At 51.1% G+C, this 20,363-nt stretch overlaps 1 protein-coding gene across 5 annotated transcripts in view; it reads left to right on the plus strand.

Moving 5' to 3' along the window:
• The window catches only part of TOM1L2 (target of myb1 like 2 membrane trafficking protein), a 48,607-nt gene extending 28,742 nt beyond the window's left edge, over window positions 1-19,865 (plus strand). Inside the window, exons 6-16 of one of the 5 annotated variants that reach the window (XM_075318371.1) lie at window positions 6,572-6,727; window positions 7,119-7,235; window positions 7,323-7,456; window positions 7,533-7,578; window positions 7,655-7,775; window positions 7,928-8,045; window positions 9,315-9,390; window positions 9,824-9,889; window positions 12,751-12,810; window positions 15,603-15,639; window positions 18,288-19,864. In XM_075318371.1, coding sequence (XP_075174486.1) covers window positions 6,572-6,727; window positions 7,119-7,235; window positions 7,323-7,456; window positions 7,533-7,578; window positions 7,655-7,775; window positions 7,928-8,045; window positions 9,315-9,390; window positions 9,824-9,889; window positions 12,751-12,810; window positions 15,603-15,639; window positions 18,288-18,373 — 1,017 coding nt within the window. In that variant the 3' untranslated portion in view covers window positions 18,374-19,864. Of the gene's footprint in view, window positions 1-6,571; window positions 6,728-7,118; window positions 7,236-7,322; window positions 7,457-7,532; window positions 7,579-7,654; window positions 7,776-7,927; window positions 8,046-9,314; window positions 9,391-9,823; window positions 9,890-12,750; window positions 12,811-15,602; window positions 15,640-18,287 lie in introns of all 5 variants that reach the window. The other 4 variants (XM_075318370.1, XM_075318372.1, XM_075318373.1 and 1 more) reach the window with 4 other exon arrangements.
• Window positions 19,866-20,363: the final 498 nt, after the last annotated feature.

Raw genomic sequence — 20,363 nt, forward strand, 5'->3', positions numbered from 1 at the left:
TGTGCTAGTGCACCGGGGACAGCAGCGCTGACTGCGTTTGTGCCATTACACACTTCAGCGTCGCTGAGTGTGTTCGTGTAGGGGGACTGCCGCGCGGACCGCCGCTGCCATGGTTATCACTGCGGCGCGGCTGGGACTGTTAGTGCGCCGGGGACTTCCGCGCCGACCGCACTTATACGGCGGCCGCGCTTATAACTCGAGTCCCCGGCTTTTGCGGCCTAGTCTCGTTTTCTTCCCGCCCCCAGCCCTGCCAATCAGGGGAAGGGCGGGACGCTGTACAGGACGGCAGCACTGAGGGCTGGAGCATGCTTTGCATACTCCACCCCCCTCACTCTGCACAGTGGGGCACCAGTTCCCGCACTTTTCTGGGTCACGCCCACGGCTCCCTCCTCTCCTCAGGACGCCGGCAGCCATTCCTCTCAGCTCTGCTAACGCTGGAGAGGAGAGACAAGCTCAGGGAGACCCAGGCAGGATTTCTGGTGCCCACACAACCGCCTTGCGCAGGCGGTAAGCAGCACCTGAGGTGCTGGCCCCACTAGTGCAGAAGTATACTTATAGATTATATGATTATAGACTATACTTTACACTGTATGGTGCACTGTTGATTTTTGTCTATATACCCTCCTGTATTGCTCAGAGGAGACAACAGCATGTCGTCCACAAATAGCAAGGGTGCCAAAGCACAGACTTACTATGCTGCCTGTGCAGCATGTACGGCTGTAGTGCCGGCAGGTTCCACTGACCCTCATTGTGTGCAATGCTCGGCCCCTGTGGCACTTTCTCAGCCGGAGCCTCTGCTAGGGGCGGCCCAGGGAGAACCACCTGTTAACACTGTCAGGTGACAGGGACGGAGTTTGCAGTTTTTACTGAAAGACTTTCTGAGACTATGGCTAAGATATTAGAAGCCTTGCAGTCCAGGCCGGCATCTCAAGCCAGGGGCACTGTGGAATCATTGCCCCCTGGTCCCCCTCAGTTGGAACAGCAATGTCCTCCCGGGGTGTCTCATGGATCCCAGGGTGAGGTCTCTGACACGGACCGCAGCCCCAGACCGATTAAGCGAGCTCGCTATGATATCCCCTCGACATCATCACAATGTCCAGGGTCTCAGCGAGAGGACTCTCTGTATGATGAAGCGGAGGTAGCTGATCAGGATTCTGATCCTGAAGCCGCTCTCAACCTTGATACTCCTGATGGGGACGCCATAGTGAATGATCTTATTGCGTCCATCAATCAAATGTTGGATATTTCACCCTCAGCTCCTCCAGTGGAGGAGTCAGCCTCTCAGCAGGAGAAATTCCGTTTCAGGTTTCCCAAGCGTACAACGAGTATGTTTCTGGACCACTCTGACTTCAGAGAGGCAGTCCAGAAACACCGAGCTTGTCCAGATAAGCGTTTTTCCAAGCGCCTTAAGGATACACGTTACCCTTTCCCCCCTGACGTGGTCAAGGGCTGGACTCAGTGTCCCAAGGTGGATCCTCCAATCTCCAGACTTGCGGCTAGATCCATAGTTGCAGTGGAAGATGGAGCTTCACTCAAGGATGCCACTGACAGACAGATGGAGCTCTGGTTGAAATCCATCTATGAAGCTATCGGCGCGTCTTTTGCTCCAGCATTCGCAGCCGTATGGGCACTCCAAGCTATCTCAGCTGGTCAGGCGCAAATTGACGCACTCACACGTACGTCTGCGCCGCAGGTGGCGTCCATAACCTCTCAAACGTCGGCATTTGCGTCCTACGCTATTAATGCTGTCCTGCACTCTGCGACCCGTACGGCGGTTGCAGCCGACAATTCGGTGGCAATACGCAGGGCCTTGTGGCTGCGGGAATGGAAGGCAGATTCGGCTTCCAAAAAGTGCTTAACTGGATTGCCATTTTCTGGCGACCGTTTGTTTGGTGAGAGATTGGATGAAATCATCAAACAATCCAAGGGAAAGGAAACATCCTTACCCCAGGCCAAACCAAAAACACCCCAACAGAGGAGGGGACAGTCGAGGTTTCGGTCCTTTCGGAGTGCGGGCAGGTCCCAATTCTCCTCGTCCAAAAGGCCGCAGAAGGATCAGAGGAACTCCGACGCATGGCGGTCTAAATCACGCCCTAAAAAGACCGCTGGAGGTGCCGCTACTAAGGCGGCTTCCTCATGACTTACGGCCTCCTCACACCGCATCCTCAGTCGGTGGCAGGCTCTCCCGCTTTTGCGACACCTGGCTGCCACAAGTAAAAGACCGTTGGGTGAGAGACATTTTGTCTCACGGTTACAGGATAGAGTTCAGCTCTCGTCCTCCGACTCGATTCTTCAGAACATCTCCGCCTCCCGAGCGAGCTGAGGCTCTTCTGCAGGCGGTGGGCATTCTGAAGGCAGAAGGAGTGGTGGTCCCGGTTCCTCTTCAGCAACAGGGTCACGGTTTCTACTCCAACCTGTTTGTGGTTCCAAAGAAGGACGGGTCCTTCCGTCCTGTTTTGGACCTAAAACTGCTCAACGAACACGTAAGGACCAGGCGGTTCCGGATGGAATCCCTCCGCTCCGTCATCGCCTCAATGTACCAAGGAGATTTCCTAGCATCGATCGATATCAAGGATGCTTATCTCCACGTACCAATTGCTCCAGAGCATCAGCGCTTCTTGCGCTTCGCCATAGGAGACGAACACCTTCAGTTCACGGCACTGCCGTTCGGCCTGGCGACAGCCCCAAGGGTTTTCACCAAGGTCATGGCTACAGTAGTTGCGGTCCTCCACTCTCAGGGTCACTCAGTGATACCTTACTTAGAAGATCTGCTGGTCAAGGCACCCTCTCAAGAGGCATGCCAACACAGCCTCAACGTTACTCTGGAGATTCTCCAGAGTTTCGGGTGGATCATCAATTTTCCAAAGTCAAATCTGACACCGGTCCAATCGCTGACATATCTTGGCATGGAGTTTCATACTCTTCCAGCGATAGTGAAGCTTCCGCTGGACAAACAGCGTTCACTACAGACAGGGGTGCAATCTCTCCTTCAAGGTCGGTCACACCCCTTGAGGCGCCTCATGCACTTCCTGGGGAAGATGGTGGCAGCAATGGAAGCAGTCCCTTTCGCGCAGTTTCACCTGCGTCCACTTCAATGGGACATCCTACGCAAGTGGGACAGGATGCCGACGTCCCTAGACAGGAACGTCTCCCTCTCTCAGGCAACCAAAGCTTCCCTTCGGTGGTGGCTTCTTCCCACCTCATTATCGAAGGGGAAATCCTTCCTACCCCCATCCTGGGCGGTGGTCACGACGGACGCGAGTCTGTCAGGGTGGGGAGCAGTTTTTCTCCACCACAGGGCTCAGGGTACGTGGACTCAGCAAGAGTCCTCACTTCAGATCAATGTTCTGGAGATCAGGGCAGTGTATCTTGCCCTAAAAGCGTTCCAGCAGTGGCTGGAAGGCAAGCAGATCCGAATTCAGTCGGACAACTCCACAGCGGTGGCTTACATCAACCACCAAGGTGGGACACGCAGTCGGCAAGCCTTCCAGGAAGTCCGGCGGATTCTGCTGTGGGTGGAAGCCACAGCATCCACCATATCCGCAGTTCACATCCCGGGCGTAGAAAACTGGGAAGCAGACTTTCTCAGTCGCCAGGGCATGGACGCAGGGGAATGGTCCCTTCACCCGGACGTGTTTCAGGAGATCTGTTGCCGCTGGGGGATGCCGGACGTCGACCTAATGGCGTCACGGCACAACAACAAGGTCCCAACATTCATTGCTCGATCTCAAGATCACAGAGCTCTGGCGGCAGACGCCTTAGTTCAGGATTGGTCGCAGTTTCGGCTTCCTTATGTGTTTTCCTCCTCTGGCACTGTTGCCCAGAGTGTTACGCAAGATCAGGGCCGACTGCCGCCGCGTCATCCTCGTCGCTCCAGACTGGCCGAGGAGGTCGTGGTACCCGGATCTGTGGCATCTCACGGTCGGCCAACCGTGGGCACTGCCAGACCGACCAGATTTGCTGTCTCAAGGGCCGTTTTTCCATCTGAATTCTGCGGCCCTCAACCTGACTGTGTGGCCATTGAGTCCTGGATCCTAGCGTCTTCAGGATTATCTCAAGAGGTCATTGCCATTATGAGACAGGCTAGGAAACCAACGTCCGCCAAGATCTACCACAGGACGTGGAAAATATTCCTGTCGTGGTGCTCTGCTCAGGGGTTTTCTCCCTGGCCATTTGCCTTGCCCACTTTTCATCTCAATCAGGACATCTCCTTACCCTCGTTTTGTCCTCATCCAGTTCACCAATGTGAAAAGGATTTGCACTTGTTAGATCTGGTGAGAGCACTCAGACTCTACATTTCTCGTACGGCGCACCTGCGCCGCTCGGATGCACTCTTTGTCCTTGTCGCTGGCCAGCGTAAAGGGACACAAGCTTCCAAGTCAACCCTGGCTCGGTGGATCAAGGAACCAATTCTCGAAGCTTACCGTTCCTCGGGGCTTCCGGTTCCCTCAGGACTGAAGGCCCATTCTACCAGGGCCGTGGGAGCGTCCTGGGCCTTGCGACACCAGGCTACGGCTCAGCAGGTGTGTCAGGCATCTACCTGGTCGAGCCTGCACACTTTCACGAAACACTATCAGGTGCATACCTATGCTTCGGCAGATGCCAGCCTAGGTAGGCGAGTCCTTCAGGCGGCAGTTGCCCACCTGTAGGACGGAGCCGTTACGGCTCTATTATGAGGTATTATTTACCCACCCAGGGACTGCTTTTGGACGTCCCAATTGTCTGGGTCTCCCAATAAGGAGCGACAAAGAACAAGGGAATTTTGTTTACTTACCGTAAATTCCTTTTCTTCTAGCTCCAATTGGGAGACCCAGCACCCGCCCCTGTTTTTGTATACACATGTTGTTCATGTTAAATGGTTTCAGTTCTCCGATATTCCTTCGGATTGAATTTACTTTAAACCAGTTTATAATTTTTTTTTCCTCCTTCGGGCTTTTGCACCAAAACTGATGAGCCCGTGGCAGCACGGGGGGTGTATAGGCAGAAGGGGAGGGGCTTTACACTTTTAGTGTAATACTTTGTGTGGCCTCCGGAGGCATAGCTATACACCCAATTGGCTGGGTCTCCCAATTGGAGCTAGAAGAAAAGGAATTTACGGTAAGTAAACAAAATTCCCTTCTTTTCTGGCCATTTTGAGAGTTTATTGAAACCAACAAATGTAATGCTCCAGATTCTCAACTAGCTCAAGGGAAGGTCAGTTTTATAGCTTCTCTAATCAGCAAAACTGTTTTCAGCTGTGCTAACATACTTGTACAAGGGTTTTCAAAGGATTTCTAAACATCCATTAGCCTTCTAACACAGCAAACACAATGTATCATTAGAACACTGGAGTGGTGGTTCTTGGAAATGGGCCTCTATACACCTCTATACACCTATGTAGATATTGCATTAAAAGCCAGACGTTTGCAGCGAGAATAGTCATTTACCACATAATGTATAGAAGGGATTACTGTTTAATTTAATGTTGGTGTCATTGAATAAAAATGTGCTTTTCTTTCAAAAATAAGGAAATATCTAAGTGACCCTAAACTATTGAACTATAGTGTGTGTGTATATGTGTGAGATTATATATATCTCTATCTATCTATCTCATATATATATATATATATATATATATATATATACACACACACACACTGTACATACATAATGTAGATACACACAGGGTGGTCCAAAAGTAGGTGGACAGTATGTGTAATAGGGTTATGAAGGGGGAGATTTATCAAACCTGGTGTAAAGTGAAAGTGACTCAGTTGCCCTTAGCAACCAATCAGATTCCACCTTCCATTTCCCAAAGAGCCTGTGAAGAATGAAAAGTGGAATCTGATTGGTTGCGAAGGGCAACTGAGTCAGTTTCACTTTACACCAGGCTTGATATATTTCCCCCTTCGTAACACTATTACACATACTGTCCACCTACTTTTGGAGCACCCTGTGTGTGTGTGTGTGTGTATGTATATATATATATGTGTATATGTATATATATATATATATATATATATATATATATATATATATATATATATATATATATATATATATATATATATATATATATATATATATATATATTATAAATATAATTTAAATAAATATAATTTTTTATTTATTTATTTTATAAAACAAATGTTTACTTTTATTTTTTAATCAACCTGGGTGACGTGAACCTGTGATTGCGCAATCACGTATACTATATTACAGTGTATAGAGAAATCGCAGTCTATATATTACAGGAGACTATTACTTTGTCCCTTTAAGGGATTCTTCCTGCTTCTGCTCGGCGTCTGCAGCGTCCCGGTGGCTGGTTTTTCTTGCAGACAGTGAATACAGGATGAATAATTCATACCTGCAGTGTATCGGGGACGAGGTCTCCTCCGCTCTCCGTCTTAATGTGTTCCCTACATTATTAACTGCAGAAAGAGCGGTGAGCGGCTGGCGCACAATGCTGGGAAAATTCCACCTATCCGGCACTGCAATATACATAATGCGCGAACCACACAGAACACCGGATTATTGGACTGTAGCTGCCAGGCCCATGTTTCCTTGTATTTAACCTGTTCTGTTTGTGCAGAGTGTTCCCGAGGTGGACCCCGCCATGAACATGCATACACCCCAGACCCACCAGCGGGCGAGCTCTGGATCTTTTTCGTCATCTCAGACGCCATACACCGCCCCAGCAGCTCCGCCGCCAAGTGTGGGCGGGCCAATCACTGCCAACTCAGAACAGGTAAGCCGCAAGTGTCCGCATATATATAATATTATATGGTGGTGGTCCAAAAGTAGGTGGACGTTATGAGTAATAGGGTTATCAAACATGGTGTAAAGTGAAACTGACTCAAGTTGCCCTTAGCAACCAATCAGATTCCACCTTTCATTTTCTAAAGAGTGTGTGATGAATGAAAACTGGAATCTGATTGGTTGCTGAGGGCAACTGAGTCAGTTTCACTTTACACCATGTTTGATAACCCTATTACACATACTGACCACCTACTTTTGGACCACCCTGTATATGTGTGTGTGTATATATATATATATATATATATATATATATATATATATATATATATATGTGTGTGATCACTATACCTGTGTGGTCATGTCTTCCTCTTACGCTCCAGATCGGCCGCCTGAGGAGCGAGCTGGATATCGTGCGTGGAAACACTAAGGTCATGTCTGAGATGCTGACGGAGATGACTCCCGGCCAGGAAGACGCTTCCGATCTGGAGCTGCTTCAGGTAGGGGGTGCTCCGCAGCTAGGGAGGATCGATCTCCACAGTATTGGGATTGAGATCTGACCCCACACTGTCTCTCCGTGTCTATAGGATCTGAACAGGACCTGCCGAGTGATGCAGCAGCGGATCGTGGAGCTGATCTCTCGAGTGTCCAACGAGGAGGTGACCGAGGAGCTGTTGCACGTCAACGACGACTTGAATAATGTCTTCCTCCGATATGAAAGGTGAGTTGGGAACAATTATAGCCCCATTGCCTGACTCCATACATGATCCTCACTAATGGCTGTTCTTCTTCATCAGGTTTGAGCGCTACCGGTCAGGCCGAGCCGCACCGAACACGAATGGGGTGAGACCTTAGGAGCTGTTTTCCGCACTCTGTTTCCTTTCACTTATAGCCGCTGATTGTGTGTTTCCCGTCGCAGGTGCTGAGTGACGTCAATGAGGATAATCTGATAGACCTGGGACCCGGATCCCCAGCAGTTGTGAGCCCGATGGTGGGGAACACCGCCCCGGCATCACTAACAACCCAGCTGGGAGGACTTGGTAAATAACACTCTGTCTCTTTGGATAGAGCGAAAATGAAAGTCCCCCTGGTTCTGTATGTCTCCAACCAACATGATGACATCCATAGCTAACCTGATTATGGATGGTGGTCAATCAGGGCTCATACACATATAGGAAATTTTCTCTTTCAGACGTCGGCTCTAATAGTGTGAGCTCCACCCTCAGCGCCATCCCCAACACCAACCCACGGGATGACTTTGATATGTTTGCACAGACAAGGACCAGCTCCCTGGCCGAACAGAGGAAGGAGTGAGTACGAGATCTACAGATTGGGGTTTCTATGAGTCCCATACATGGACAAATATGTAAATAGTCACATTCTATCTGTCTGCAGCCAACACTAGGGGGAGCTCCCTGTATACAGAGATACATAAGAGCCTCTCTGCAGCCAACACTAGGGGGAGCTCCCTGTATACAGAGATACATGATAAGATCTTCTCTGCAGCCATCACTAGGGGGAGCTCCCTGTATACAGAGATACATGATAAGATTCTGTCTGCAGCCACCACTAGGGGGAGCTCCCTGTATACAGAGATGCATGATAAGATCCTGTCTGCAGTCACCACTAGAGGGAGCTCCCTGTATACAGAGATACATGATAAGATCTTCTCTGCAGCCATCACTAGGGGGAGCTCCCTGTATACAGAGATACATGATAAGATCCTGTCTGCAGTCACCACTAGGGGGAGCTCCCTGTATACAGAGATGCATGATAAGATTCTGTCTGCAGTCACCACTAGAGGGAGCTCCCTGTATACAGAGGTACATGATAAGATTCTCTCTGCAGCCACCACTAGAGGGAGCTCCCTGTATACAGAGGTACATGATAAGATCCTGTCTGCAGCCACCACTAGGGGGAGCTCCCTGTATACAGAGATACGTGATAAGATCCTGTCTGCAGCCACCACTAGGGGGAGCTCCCTGTATACAGAGATACATGATAAGATCCTGTCTGCAGCCACCACTAGAAGGAGCTCCCTGTATACAGAGGTACATGATAAGATTCTCTCTGCAGCCACCACTAGAGGGAGCTCCCTGTATACAGAGGTACATGATAAGATCCTGTCTGCAGCCACCACTAGGGGGAGCTCCCTGTATACAGAGATACGTGATAAGATCCTGTCTGCAGCCACCACTAGGGGGAGCTCCCTGTATACAGAGATACATGATAAGATCCTGTCTGCAGTCACCACTAGAGGGAGCTCCCTGTATACAGAGATACATGATAAGATCCTGTCTGCAGTCACCACTAGGGGGAGCTCCCTGTATACAGAGATACATAATAAGATCCTGTCTGCAGTCACCACTAGGGGGAGCTCCCTGTATACAGAGATACATGATAAGATCCTGTCTGCAGCCACCACTAGGGGGAGCTCCCTGTATACAGAGGTACATGATAAGATTTTCTCTGCAGCCCATGGAAGGCATGAAAATGTCTTGTATCTTATAGTCTGTACATCAAGTAATTCATATTATCATGTGTATTGCATATGTAATTGACCCTTTTCTATCCGGCAGTGTAACGTACGAGGATCCCCAGGCTCTCGGTGGGCTGGCAACGGCTTTAGATGTCCGGCAGCAGAACACAGGAGGGGTATGTAGCGCCCTGCCATAGCCCCCTTTTAACATGAGACTTCTGGCACATAGCCTGCAGTTCCCGGTAGGAGCACTAGGTGGTGCCAGACAAGAGCAATGAACAATAGGAAGCTTCATGGTCATGGGCGAGCTGATCAATGCATCTGAACCCGTCCTCCCGGGGCGGAAGCGTACATTGATCCATCAGGCCACTCTGCTGTGAGCGTAGTATTGATTATTAGTCTTTATAAGCTGCTGATTTCAGCTATAAAGCATATCTAATAATAAGGACCTGATCGCTCCCGCTGCTCTGATTTCCAGGATCAGTGGTTCACGTGCACGGATCTCTTTATGCGTCATGTGTATAATCCTTTTTTTTTTTTTTTCCTTCTTTGTACTTTCTGACGCCATTTTTCTTTTCTGTTCTGGGAAATGTTTGGGTTTTGATCCAGAGGAGAGGTAGAGCTGGAGGCTCAGCCATGGAGCCCATAGACAAGTGGCTCATTACTCAAGGAATGGTGAGCAGTGCTCCCGCAAGTAGACCACCCCCCCCCCATAACCATCTGACCCCCTCCACCCTCGTGGCATCTTACCAACCTAACCGAGCGGAGTGTGAGCAGCCGGATATCTGCCTGTACGGCACCAACCACCCGTGTAACTGCAGAACCTATATATGCTATAGGGTGCTATACCTGCAAACCTATGATCTATGGAGGTGCCTAAGGATGGACGTCCATGTAGTAGGTGGATTAGTATATGGCGGTATGGTCGCTGTCCCGTCCCATCATACAGTGCACACGTCTCGCAGATATCTGGCTAAAATCTCTGCAACTCCGATCCTCAGCGTCTGTCTGGACTCCCGGGATAAACACAAGTTTTAACTCAATTTATCCATATATTTTGTTCTAACAGGTCTTCTATTGTCAAATGTATTTTGTGTCCACAGCTCCTATGCAAAAAAATGTGTTTCCATGGTAACCGGCTACAAATAAGCCCTGTGTAGTCTGGTCCTGCCGTCATTTAGACAAGGACATCTTCATGAAGCTGAATCAATTGCCCGAACTAAATGTTTTCCCAATATGCCATCAAGGGGCCCAAACATGTGAAGAAGGGGCTTCTAAGGGGCTAAAGATGGGAAGAACGTACAGAGAGGAGGGACTAAAGTGTCTTTTAAAGAGGGGATTCATGAAAGGAGGGGCATGGGAGAGGGATCCTGGAGAGGAGGAGCATGGGAGGAGGATCCTGGAGAGGAGGAGCATGGGAGGAGGATCCTGGAGAGGAGGAGCATGGGAGTGGGGGATCGTGGAGAGGAGGAGCATGGGAGGGGGATCCTGGAGAGGAGGAGCATGGGAGTGGGGGATCCTGGAGAGGAGGAGCATGGGAGTTGGGGGATCCTGGAGAGGAGGAGCATGGGAGTTGGGGGATCCTGGAGAGGAGGAGCATGGGAGGGGGATCCTGGAGAGGAGGAGCATGGGAGTGGGGGATCCTGGAGAGGAGGAGCATGGGAGTGGGGGATCCTGGAGAGGAGGAGCATGGGAGTTGGGGGATCCTGGAGAGGAGGAGCATGGGAGGGGGATCCTGGAGAGGAGGAGCATGGGAGGGGGGGAATCCTAGAGAGGAGGCGCATGGGAGGGGGGGAATCCTAGAGAGGAGGCGCATGGGAGGGGGGGAATCCTGGAGAGGAGGCGCATGGGAGGGGGGGGAATCCTGGAGAGGAGGCGCATGGGAGGGGGGGAATCCTGGAGAGGAGGCGCATGGGAGGGGGGGAATCCTGGAGAGGAGGAGCATGGGAGGGGGGGAATCCTGGAGAGAAGGCGCATGGGAGTGGGGGATCCTGGAGAGGAGGAGCATGGGAGGGGGGGATCCTGGAGAGGAGTAGCATGGGAGGGGGAGGATCCTGGAGAGGAGTAGCATGGGAGGGGGGGATCCTGGAGAGGAGGAGCATGGGAGGGGGGGATCCTGGAGAGGAGGAGCATGGGAGGGGGGGATCCTGGAGAGGAGGAGCATGGGAGGGGGGGATCCTGGAGAGGAGGAGCATGGAAGGGGGGATCCTGGAGAGGAGGAGCATGAGGGGGGGGGGGATTCTGGAGAGGAGGAGCATGGGAGGGGGAGGATCCAAGAGAGGAGGAGCATGGGAGGGGGGGGATTCTGGAGAGGAGGAGCATGGGAGGGGGAGGATCCAAGAGAGGAGGAGCATGGGAGGGGGGGGGATCCAAGAGAGGAGGAGCACCGCGGGAGAGGGAAAATCCTTGTGAGGAGGAGGAGCATGGGAGGGGGAGGATCCAAGAGAAGGAGGAGCACCGCGGGAGAGGGAAAATCCTTGAGAGGAGGAGGAGCATGGGAGAGGGGATCCTGGAGAAGAGGAGCCTATTTTACTAAATTAATGTATTATCAATACTGTATTGAACCCCCTGTAATAAGCCGGGGTGTGGAGGGGGCCCCGGCTGTGCTCGCCCCATCTCCCTACATGGGAATTTGCTTGCACGCAGAGTCCTCCGCTCGTCTCCCTGCAGCCGGCGGTGCCCTTCTTATCACAGGAAGCAATGCTGCGCTGATTACACACAGCGTTTCACACCGGCAGGTCCAAATTCCTGGTGACAGCACTTGTGTTTACACGTCTGGGAGACGATTCCTGTCTAAAGTCCCCGACACGTGTGAGAGTCATTGATCCCGGTCTTCGTGCAAACGTCGTCTGCTGGGGTCTACAGTATAGCCGTGGTCTCCAGCCCGGTGGTCAGCATGTCAGGGCATGATGGGAGTCTTGAAATAGCTGGAGAACCACGGGTCGGAGGTCACAGGACTCTGGTCCAGCAGCTTAGTGGTTTTGGTAATGGTCCATCTCACAGCTTATGGCATAGAGGCAAACTTGTGCTTATACGAGGAGCGGATCCGCTGCCTGTCCCTGTAGCGCTGACACCGCCCGCTAACCTCCGGTGACACCACAGCCGCTAACCTGTTTCTCCCTAGATGTCGCTCACGTTTCAAGTTTCCAGTTCTGGACAAGCCCTGATCAGTAAAAAGTTTGCCCACTTAGCCAAGGGCGTCCATGAACCCCTGTGACAGTAACGTGAGATCTGACCGGCCATTTATAGGTTCCTAACATGTCTATTATAACACGGGTGCACCTTTCTGCCCCCACCCCCTGCTGCCCCCCACCCTGGCTATGGCGTCATCATCCTCCATGTTATTTTCCTATTTTCGTCGTTACGTCTTCATCTTTAGCACATTTTCTGTTGTCATATTGTTTTGCTTTTTTTGTTCCTTTTTATCCATTTTATTTTATGTTGCTTCATTTTTTTTCCTTTGCCCTCCCCCCGTTTTACCATTCCACCACGCCTCATGCTTCTGGATCTGTTTTGGCTGCACGTGCTTGCCGTAGATTCCCGTGGCGCAGGCCTCGGACATGGATGACCTAGAGGAGTGGCTCGGGACAGACGTGGTGAGATGCTCTTCTACTCTTCACTCAGGGAAATCGGTCCTAACTGCTATGTCTATGTATTGCTTTTAGTGAGAAATCAATATGGCCGCCCATACCAGACCCAGAGAGGTTGATGCCAAACTGGAGTCTGGAATATGATGTAACTGGTGGGAGGGATTATCAGTGCTGTATGTGTATGATGTCACTGGTGGGAGGGATTATCAGTGCTGTATGTGTATGATGTCACTGGTGGGAGGGATTATCAGTGCTGTATGTGTATGATGTCACTGGTGGGAGGGATTATCAGTGCTGTATGTATATATCATCACTGGTGGGAGGGATTATCTGAGCTGTATGTATATGATGTCACTGGTGGGAGGGATTATCAGTGCTGTATGTGTATGATGTCACTGGTGGGAGGGATTATCAGTCCTGTATGTGTATGATGTCACTGGTGGGAGGGATTATCAGTGCTGTATGTGTATGATGTCACTGGTGGGAGGGATTATCAGTGCTGTATGTGTATGATGTCACTGGTGGGAGGCATTATCAGTGCTGTATGTGTATGATGTCACTGGTGGGAGGCATTATCAGTGCTGTATGTATATATCATCACTGGTGGGAGGGATTATCCGAGCTGTATGTATATGATGTCACTGGTGGGAGGCATTATCCGAGCTGTATATATATGATGTCACTGGTGGGAGGGATTATCAAAGCTGTATGTATATGATGTCACTAGTGGGAGGGATTCAGTGCTGTATGTATATGATGTCACTGGTGGGAGGGATTGTTCAAGCTGTATGTATATGATGTCACTGGTGGGAGGCATTATCAGAGCTGTAGGTATATGATGTCACTGGTGGGAGGGATTATCAGAGCTGTATGTATATGATGTCACTGGTGGGAGGGATTATCAGAGTTGTTTAAATATCAAGTCACTGATGTGAGGTATTATCAAAGCTGTTTGTATATGATGTCACTGGTGGGAGGGATTATCAGTGCTGTATGTATATGATGTCACTTGCGTGAGGGGTTGACATATCATATATTATAGGTCTGATAATCACTCTCACCAGTGACATCATATATATGCTGGTGGGGGCATTATCAGAGCTGCAATGTATGATATGTCAGTCCCTCCCATCAGTCACACATCATACATACAGCTTTGATAATTCCTCCCACAATGACATCATATCATACATACAGCTCTGATAATCCCAGTGACATCATATAAGAGCAGCTCTGATAATCCCTCCCACCAGTGATGGCATATACAAACCGTTCTGATAATCCCTCCCACCAGTATGTATGATATGATGTCACTGGTGGGCGGGATTATCCAAGCTGTATGTGTATGATGTCACTGGTGGGAGGGATTATCCGAGCTGTATGTATATGATGTCACTGGTGGGAGGGATTATCCGAGCTGTATGTATATGTTGTCACTGGTGGGAGGGATTGTTCAGGCTGTATGTATATGTTGTCACTGGTGGGAGGGATTATCCGAGCTGTATGTATATGATGTCACTGGTGGGAGGGATTATCCGAGCTGTATGTATATGTTGTCACTGGTGGGAGGATTGTTCAAGCTGTATGTATATGATGTCACTGGTGGGCGGGATTATCAGTGCTGTATGTATATGATGTCACTGGTGGGAGGGATTATCCGAGCTGTATGTATATGATGTCACTGGTGGGAGGGATTATCCGAGCTGTATGTATATGATGTCACTGGTGGGAGGGATTATCCGAGCTGTATGTATATGTTGTCACTGGTGGGAGGGATTACCCGAGCTGTATGTATATGATGTCACTGGTGGGAGGGATTATCAGAGCTGTATGTGTATGATGTCACTGGTGGGAGGGATTATCAGTGCTGTATGTGTATGATGTCACTGGTGGGCGGGATTATCAGTGCTGTATGTATATGATGTCACTGGTGGGAGGGATTATCAGTGCTGTATGTGTATGATGTCACTGGTGGGCGGGATTATCAGTGCTGTATGTGTATGATGTCACTGGTGGGCGGGATTATCAGTGCTGTATGTATATGATGTCACTGGTGGGAGGGATTATCCGAGCTGTATGTATATGATGTCACTGGTGGGAGGGATTATCCGAGCTGTATGTATATGTTGTCACTGGTGGGAGGGATTATCCGAGCTGTATGTATATGATGTCACTGGTGGGAGGGATTATCCGAGCTGTATGTATATGATGTCACTGGTGGGAGGGATTATCAGTGCTGTATGTATATGATGTCACTGGTGGGAGGGATTATCAGTGCTGTATGTGTATGATGTCTCTGGTGGGAGGGATTATCAGTGCTGTATGTGTATGATGTCTCTGGTGGGAGGGATTATCAGTGCTGTATGTATATGATGTCACTGGTGGGAGGGATTCAGTGCTGTATGTATATGATGTCACTGGTGGGAGGGATTATCAGAGCTGTATGTGTATGATGTCACTGGTGGGAGGGATTATCAGTGCTGTATGTATATGATGTCACTGGTGGGAGGGATTATCAGTGCTGTATGTATGATGTCACAGGTGGGAGGGATTCAGTGCTGTATGTATATGATGTCACTGGTGGGACGGATTATCAGAGCTGTATGTGTATGATGTCACTGGTGGGAGGGATTATCAGTGCTGTATGTGTATGATGTCACTGGTGGGAGGGATTGCTGCATTAGTCCACGGGTCCAGGCACACACCAGGACCTAGGGAGCCGTTCTTTTGCACTTTTTTCTTTTGAGTCTTTTTGTTCTCCCCTTTTATTATAGAATAATGTAATTTTGTTTTTACAGAAGGGGGAAGAACTGGAGGAAGGAGTGACCAGTGAAGGTAAATGCCCCGTGCTGCTTCTGTGCAGATGATATCCAGGTTAGGGGAAGCCGGTGCAGTGTGATTAGGGAGTCCGGAGGGTTGGAGGGGGGTGTGGAGGCTGATGCAGTGTGATTAGGGAGTCCGGAGGGTTGGAGGGGGGTGTGGAGGCTGATGCAGTGTAATTGGGAGGAGTGGGGGGAAGTCCATGGATCCTAGTGCATTGTGAATTAAGAGGGGTCAAGGAAAGGCCAGTGCAATATAATTAGAGCGAGAAACTACACAGTCAAAAAAACATAAGGGTGCATGACCATTATAAATGGTTCACCAAAACCAGTGCTACATCGGTGAGAAAAGAGATTCATGCAAGTAATAGAAGATAAAATATCAATCTTTATAAGAACAGATTATTAAACAGGTAAAAGAGACTCCTGACACCCTATACATGGCCCGGAGAATAGTGCAGCATGTGAGTGTATAGTAGTGCAATAGGAGGAGGAGAACGTGCAAGAACAAATATAGGAAAAATATCCCCTCCAAAATTCATTAACTCCACGGCGGCTCCCTGATCAATGCACCCACAATATATCACCTGGGAATAGGGATAGATAAATGCTACAATACCTTCTATGCAGTGTAATTCTGGGGGAAGGGGAGATCACGGGAAGGCCGCTACAGTGTAACTATGAATAGGGGGAGGGGAGAGATCAGGAGAGCCGCCAGTGCAGTGTAATTAGGGGAGGCAGGCAGTGTAACTTAGGAGGGAGACAGAATTCAGGGGAAGGACGTTACAGTGTAATTAGGAGGAGGGCGGGGGGGCAGGTGCAGTGTAATTAAAGGGGGGGGGGGGATCAGGGGAGGCAGAAGCAGAGTAAGTAGGGGTGTGTAAAGAGAGGGCGGTGCAGTGCAATTAGGGAAGGGTCAGGGGAGGACAGTGCAGTGCAATTAGGGAGGGGTCAGGGTAGCGCGGTGCACTATCATTAGGGGTCAGGGGAGTATGGTACAGTGTAATTAGGGAGGTCGGTGCAGTGTAATTAGGGAGGGGATCAGGGGAGGGCAGTGCAGTGTAATTAGGGAGGGGGTCGGTAGGGCGGTGTAGTGTAATGAGGGAGGGCGGTGCAGTGCAATGAGGGAGGGCGGTGCAGTGCAATGAGGGAGGGCGGCGCAGTGCAATGAGGGAGGGCGGCGCAGTGCAATGAGGGAGGGCGGCGCAGTGCAATGAGGGAGGGCGGCGCAGTGCAATGAGGGAGGGCGGTGCAGTGCAATGAGGGAGGGCGGCGCAGTGCAATGAGGGAAGGGGTCAGGGGGAGGGCGGCGCAGTGTAACGAGGGAGGGCGGCGCAGTGGAATGAGGGAAGGGGTCAGGGGAGGTCGGCGCAGTGTAATGAGGGAGGGCGGCGCAGTGTAATGAGGGAGGGCGGCGCAGTGTAATGAGGGAGGGCGGCGCAGTGTAATGAGGGAGGGCAGTGCAGTGTGATTAGGGAGGATCAGGGGAGGGCGGCGCAGTGTAATGAGGGAGGGCGGCGCAGTGTAATGAGGGAGGGCGGCGCAGTGTAATGAGGGGGCAGTGCAGTGTGATTAGGAGGATCAGGGGAGGGCGGCGCAGTGTAATGAGGGAGGGCGGCGCAGTGTAATGAGGGAGGGGTTCAGGAGAGGGCGGTGCAGTGTAATGAGGGAGGGCGGCGCAGTGTAATGAGGGAGGGGGTCAGGGGAGGGCGGTGCAGTGTAATGAGGGGAGGGCGGCGCAGTGTAATGAGGGAGGGGGTCAGGGGAGGGACGGCGCAGTGTAATGAGGGAGGGCGGCGCAGTGTAATCAGGGAGGGGTTCAGGGGAGGGCAGTGCAGTGTAATGAGGGAGGGGTTCAGGGGAGGGCGGCGCAGTGTAATGAGGGAGGGGTTCAGGGGAGGGCGGCGCAGTGTAATGAGGGAGGGGTTCAGGGGAGGGAGGTGCAGTGTAATGAGGGAGGGGTTCAGGGGAGGGCAGTGCAGTGTAATGAGGGAGGGGTTCAGGGGGAGGGCGGTGCAGTGTAATGAGGGAGGGGTTCAGGGGAGGGCGGCGCAGTGTAATGAGGGAGGGGTTCAGGGGAGGGCGGCGCAGTGTAATGAGGGAGGGGTTCAGGGGAGGGAGGTGCAGTGTAATGAGGGAGGGGTTCAGGGGAGGGCAGTGCAGTGTAATGAGGGAGGGGTTCAGGGGAGGGAGGTGCAGTGTAATGAGGGAGGGGTTCAGGGGAGGGCGGTGCAGTGTAATGAGGGAGGGCGGCGCAGTGTAATGAGAGAGGGGGTCAGGGGAGGGCGGTGCAGTGTAATGAGGGAGGGGGGTCAGGGGAGGGCGGTGCAGTGTAATGAGGGAGGGGGTCAGGGGAGGGCGGTGCAGTGTAATGAGGGAGGGGGTCAGGGAGGAGGGCGGTGCAGTGTAATGAGGGAGGGGGTCCAGGGGAGGGCGGTGCAGTGTAATGAGGGAGGGGTTCAGGGGAGGGAGGTGCAGTGTAATGAGGGAGGGGGTCAGGGGAGGGTGGTGCAGTGTAATGAGGGAGGGGGTCAGGGGAGGGCGGGTGCAGTGTAATGAGGGAGGGGGTCAGGGGAGGGCGGTGCAGTGTAATGAGGGAGGGGGTCAGGGGAGGGTGGTGCAGTGTAATGGTGCTTTATTATTTATCAATCTTTCCTTTGGCAGAATTTGACAAGTTTCTGGAGGAGCGAGCCAAAGCTGTAGAGCGTGTGCCGGACCTCCCGTCTCCCCCCACCACAGAGCCCTCCTGACAGTGAACCCCGCAAACCGGAAGAAGCAGGAGCGAAGTGGACGACTCTCTGTTTGCTTTGTAAATAACCGCCCTGTATTGCTCCCGCCGCCCTCCTGCCGCATACAGGCCCCTCATACCCCCACACCATGTGCATCATTTATAGGAAACAGGTGAAGGGCGGACAGATTGCGGACTGCTGCCATCATACAAATCGCCGCCCGGTGGGAAACCAATGACATCACTGCATGTACACGGTTTACAAGATGACCGCCTCACCTATAATTAACGAGAAATTAATACTATCCAGGGTGGTCCCATTATCGGATGGTCTACCTGATCTGTCTCTCCAGGAATGGATCACCTGGATCTCTGTCATCATCCTGCATTGTAAAGTCACAGATGTCACCATGTTACCCCCCCTTTCCCCCCACCACAACCCCATTTTGGGAATGACACAGTCCATTTTTAATGAGTGGCCTGAACCATTAGTTAGAGGATAGGGGGGGGGCATTTAGGCGCCCGCCCTGCTTCATAGTATTCTATGGTATTGTTCTCCTAGGTGGCGCTCTTAAACATTCCTTCACTTCCTTGTAAATGGTCCTTTCCCCGCTCCTCCTGGTAATTGCAATAGCACTGCATGTCTCATCTCTGGGAAAACTTCTGTTCATATATATATATATAAATATATATAGAGGTGTATATATATAGAGCGCGGGGTCGAGAGTGAGAATATAATGTATACCTGAACTGCAACGTTTGCACAGCTTTTCTTACCTCTTAGCCGCTCATCGAGACGAGCGTCCGCCGTGACGCATCCATTTCTGCATATTATCCGGCATTGATTGGACGGTCAGTAGCCGCCAGGTCAGTCGTAACGGGCGGACGTCACTACAGCATGCACGCGGAAGTCTCTATTCACCCGTCCCCCTTAACCCCTCGGATGCCATATTTTTGTTTTTCTGCCGGTTTAGCACATAGGAGGGGGGCGATGAGGTTGTTCGTGACCCCGCTGCCGATGGATTGTAGTTCTTGTCTTATCGTTATGGGGGTTTGTTTTTTTTTCTTTATCATAGCACTGATGGTTTTCACTACTGAATGTCAGCAGCCTGGACCCCCGAGACGCCACTGACTGCCATAATTTAGGGGCAAATTAGTCTGGCTGTGGCCTTTTTTGTTATTTAGCACTTGAATGTTTTGCTGTGTCATTAGAATATACTGTGGATATATGGGGGGCTCAGAGCACCTCCATAGCTCCCAAAAATAATTTAAAGGGAAACTCTTTAGGTAAATGGAGAAAACAAAAAAAAAAAGTGTTTGTACATGTGTGACTTTGTTACAGTACGGTTTCTACAATGTAGCAGTTTGAGGCTGAACCTTCTACCCCTGATCTTGGCTCATAATCAGTTTTATCCTATATCCTACATATATGTTGTGTCCCTGGGTGGAGGGAGGGGGAGAGGAGATAGTGACTGCTATGGGGAGGAGCTAATGACTGCTATGGGGAGGGAGGGTGAGAGGTGATAATGACTGCTGGGGGAGAAGAAATAATGACTGCTGACAGGGGCGGGGGGACATGGGGTGAGGAGATAACGACTGGGGGGGTGAGGAGAGGAGAAGAGGACATAATGACTGCTGGGGGTTGAGGAGATAATGACTGCTGGGGGTTGAAGAGATAATGACTGCTGGGGGTTGAAGAGATAATGACTGCTGGGGGTTGAGGAGATAATGACTGCTGTGGGCTGAGGAGAGGAGCTAACGACTGCTGGGGGCAGAGGAGCTAACGACTGCTGGGGGCAGAGGAGCTAACGACTGCTGGGGGGCAGAGGAGCTAACGACTGCTGGGGGCAGAGGAGCTAACGACTGCTGGGGGCAGAGGAGCTAACGACTGCTGGGGGCAGAGGAGCTAACGACTGCTGGGGGCAGAGGAGCTAACGACTGCTGGGGGCAGAGGAGCTAACGACTGCTGGGGGCAGAGGAGCTAACGACTGCTGGGGGCAGAGGAGCTAACG

Source organism: Anomaloglossus baeobatrachus, chromosome 7 (assembly GCF_048569485.1).
Source record: "Anomaloglossus baeobatrachus isolate aAnoBae1 chromosome 7, aAnoBae1.hap1, whole genome shotgun sequence".
In the NCBI taxonomy this organism is placed as follows: Eukaryota; Metazoa; Chordata; class Amphibia; order Anura; family Aromobatidae; genus Anomaloglossus; species Anomaloglossus baeobatrachus.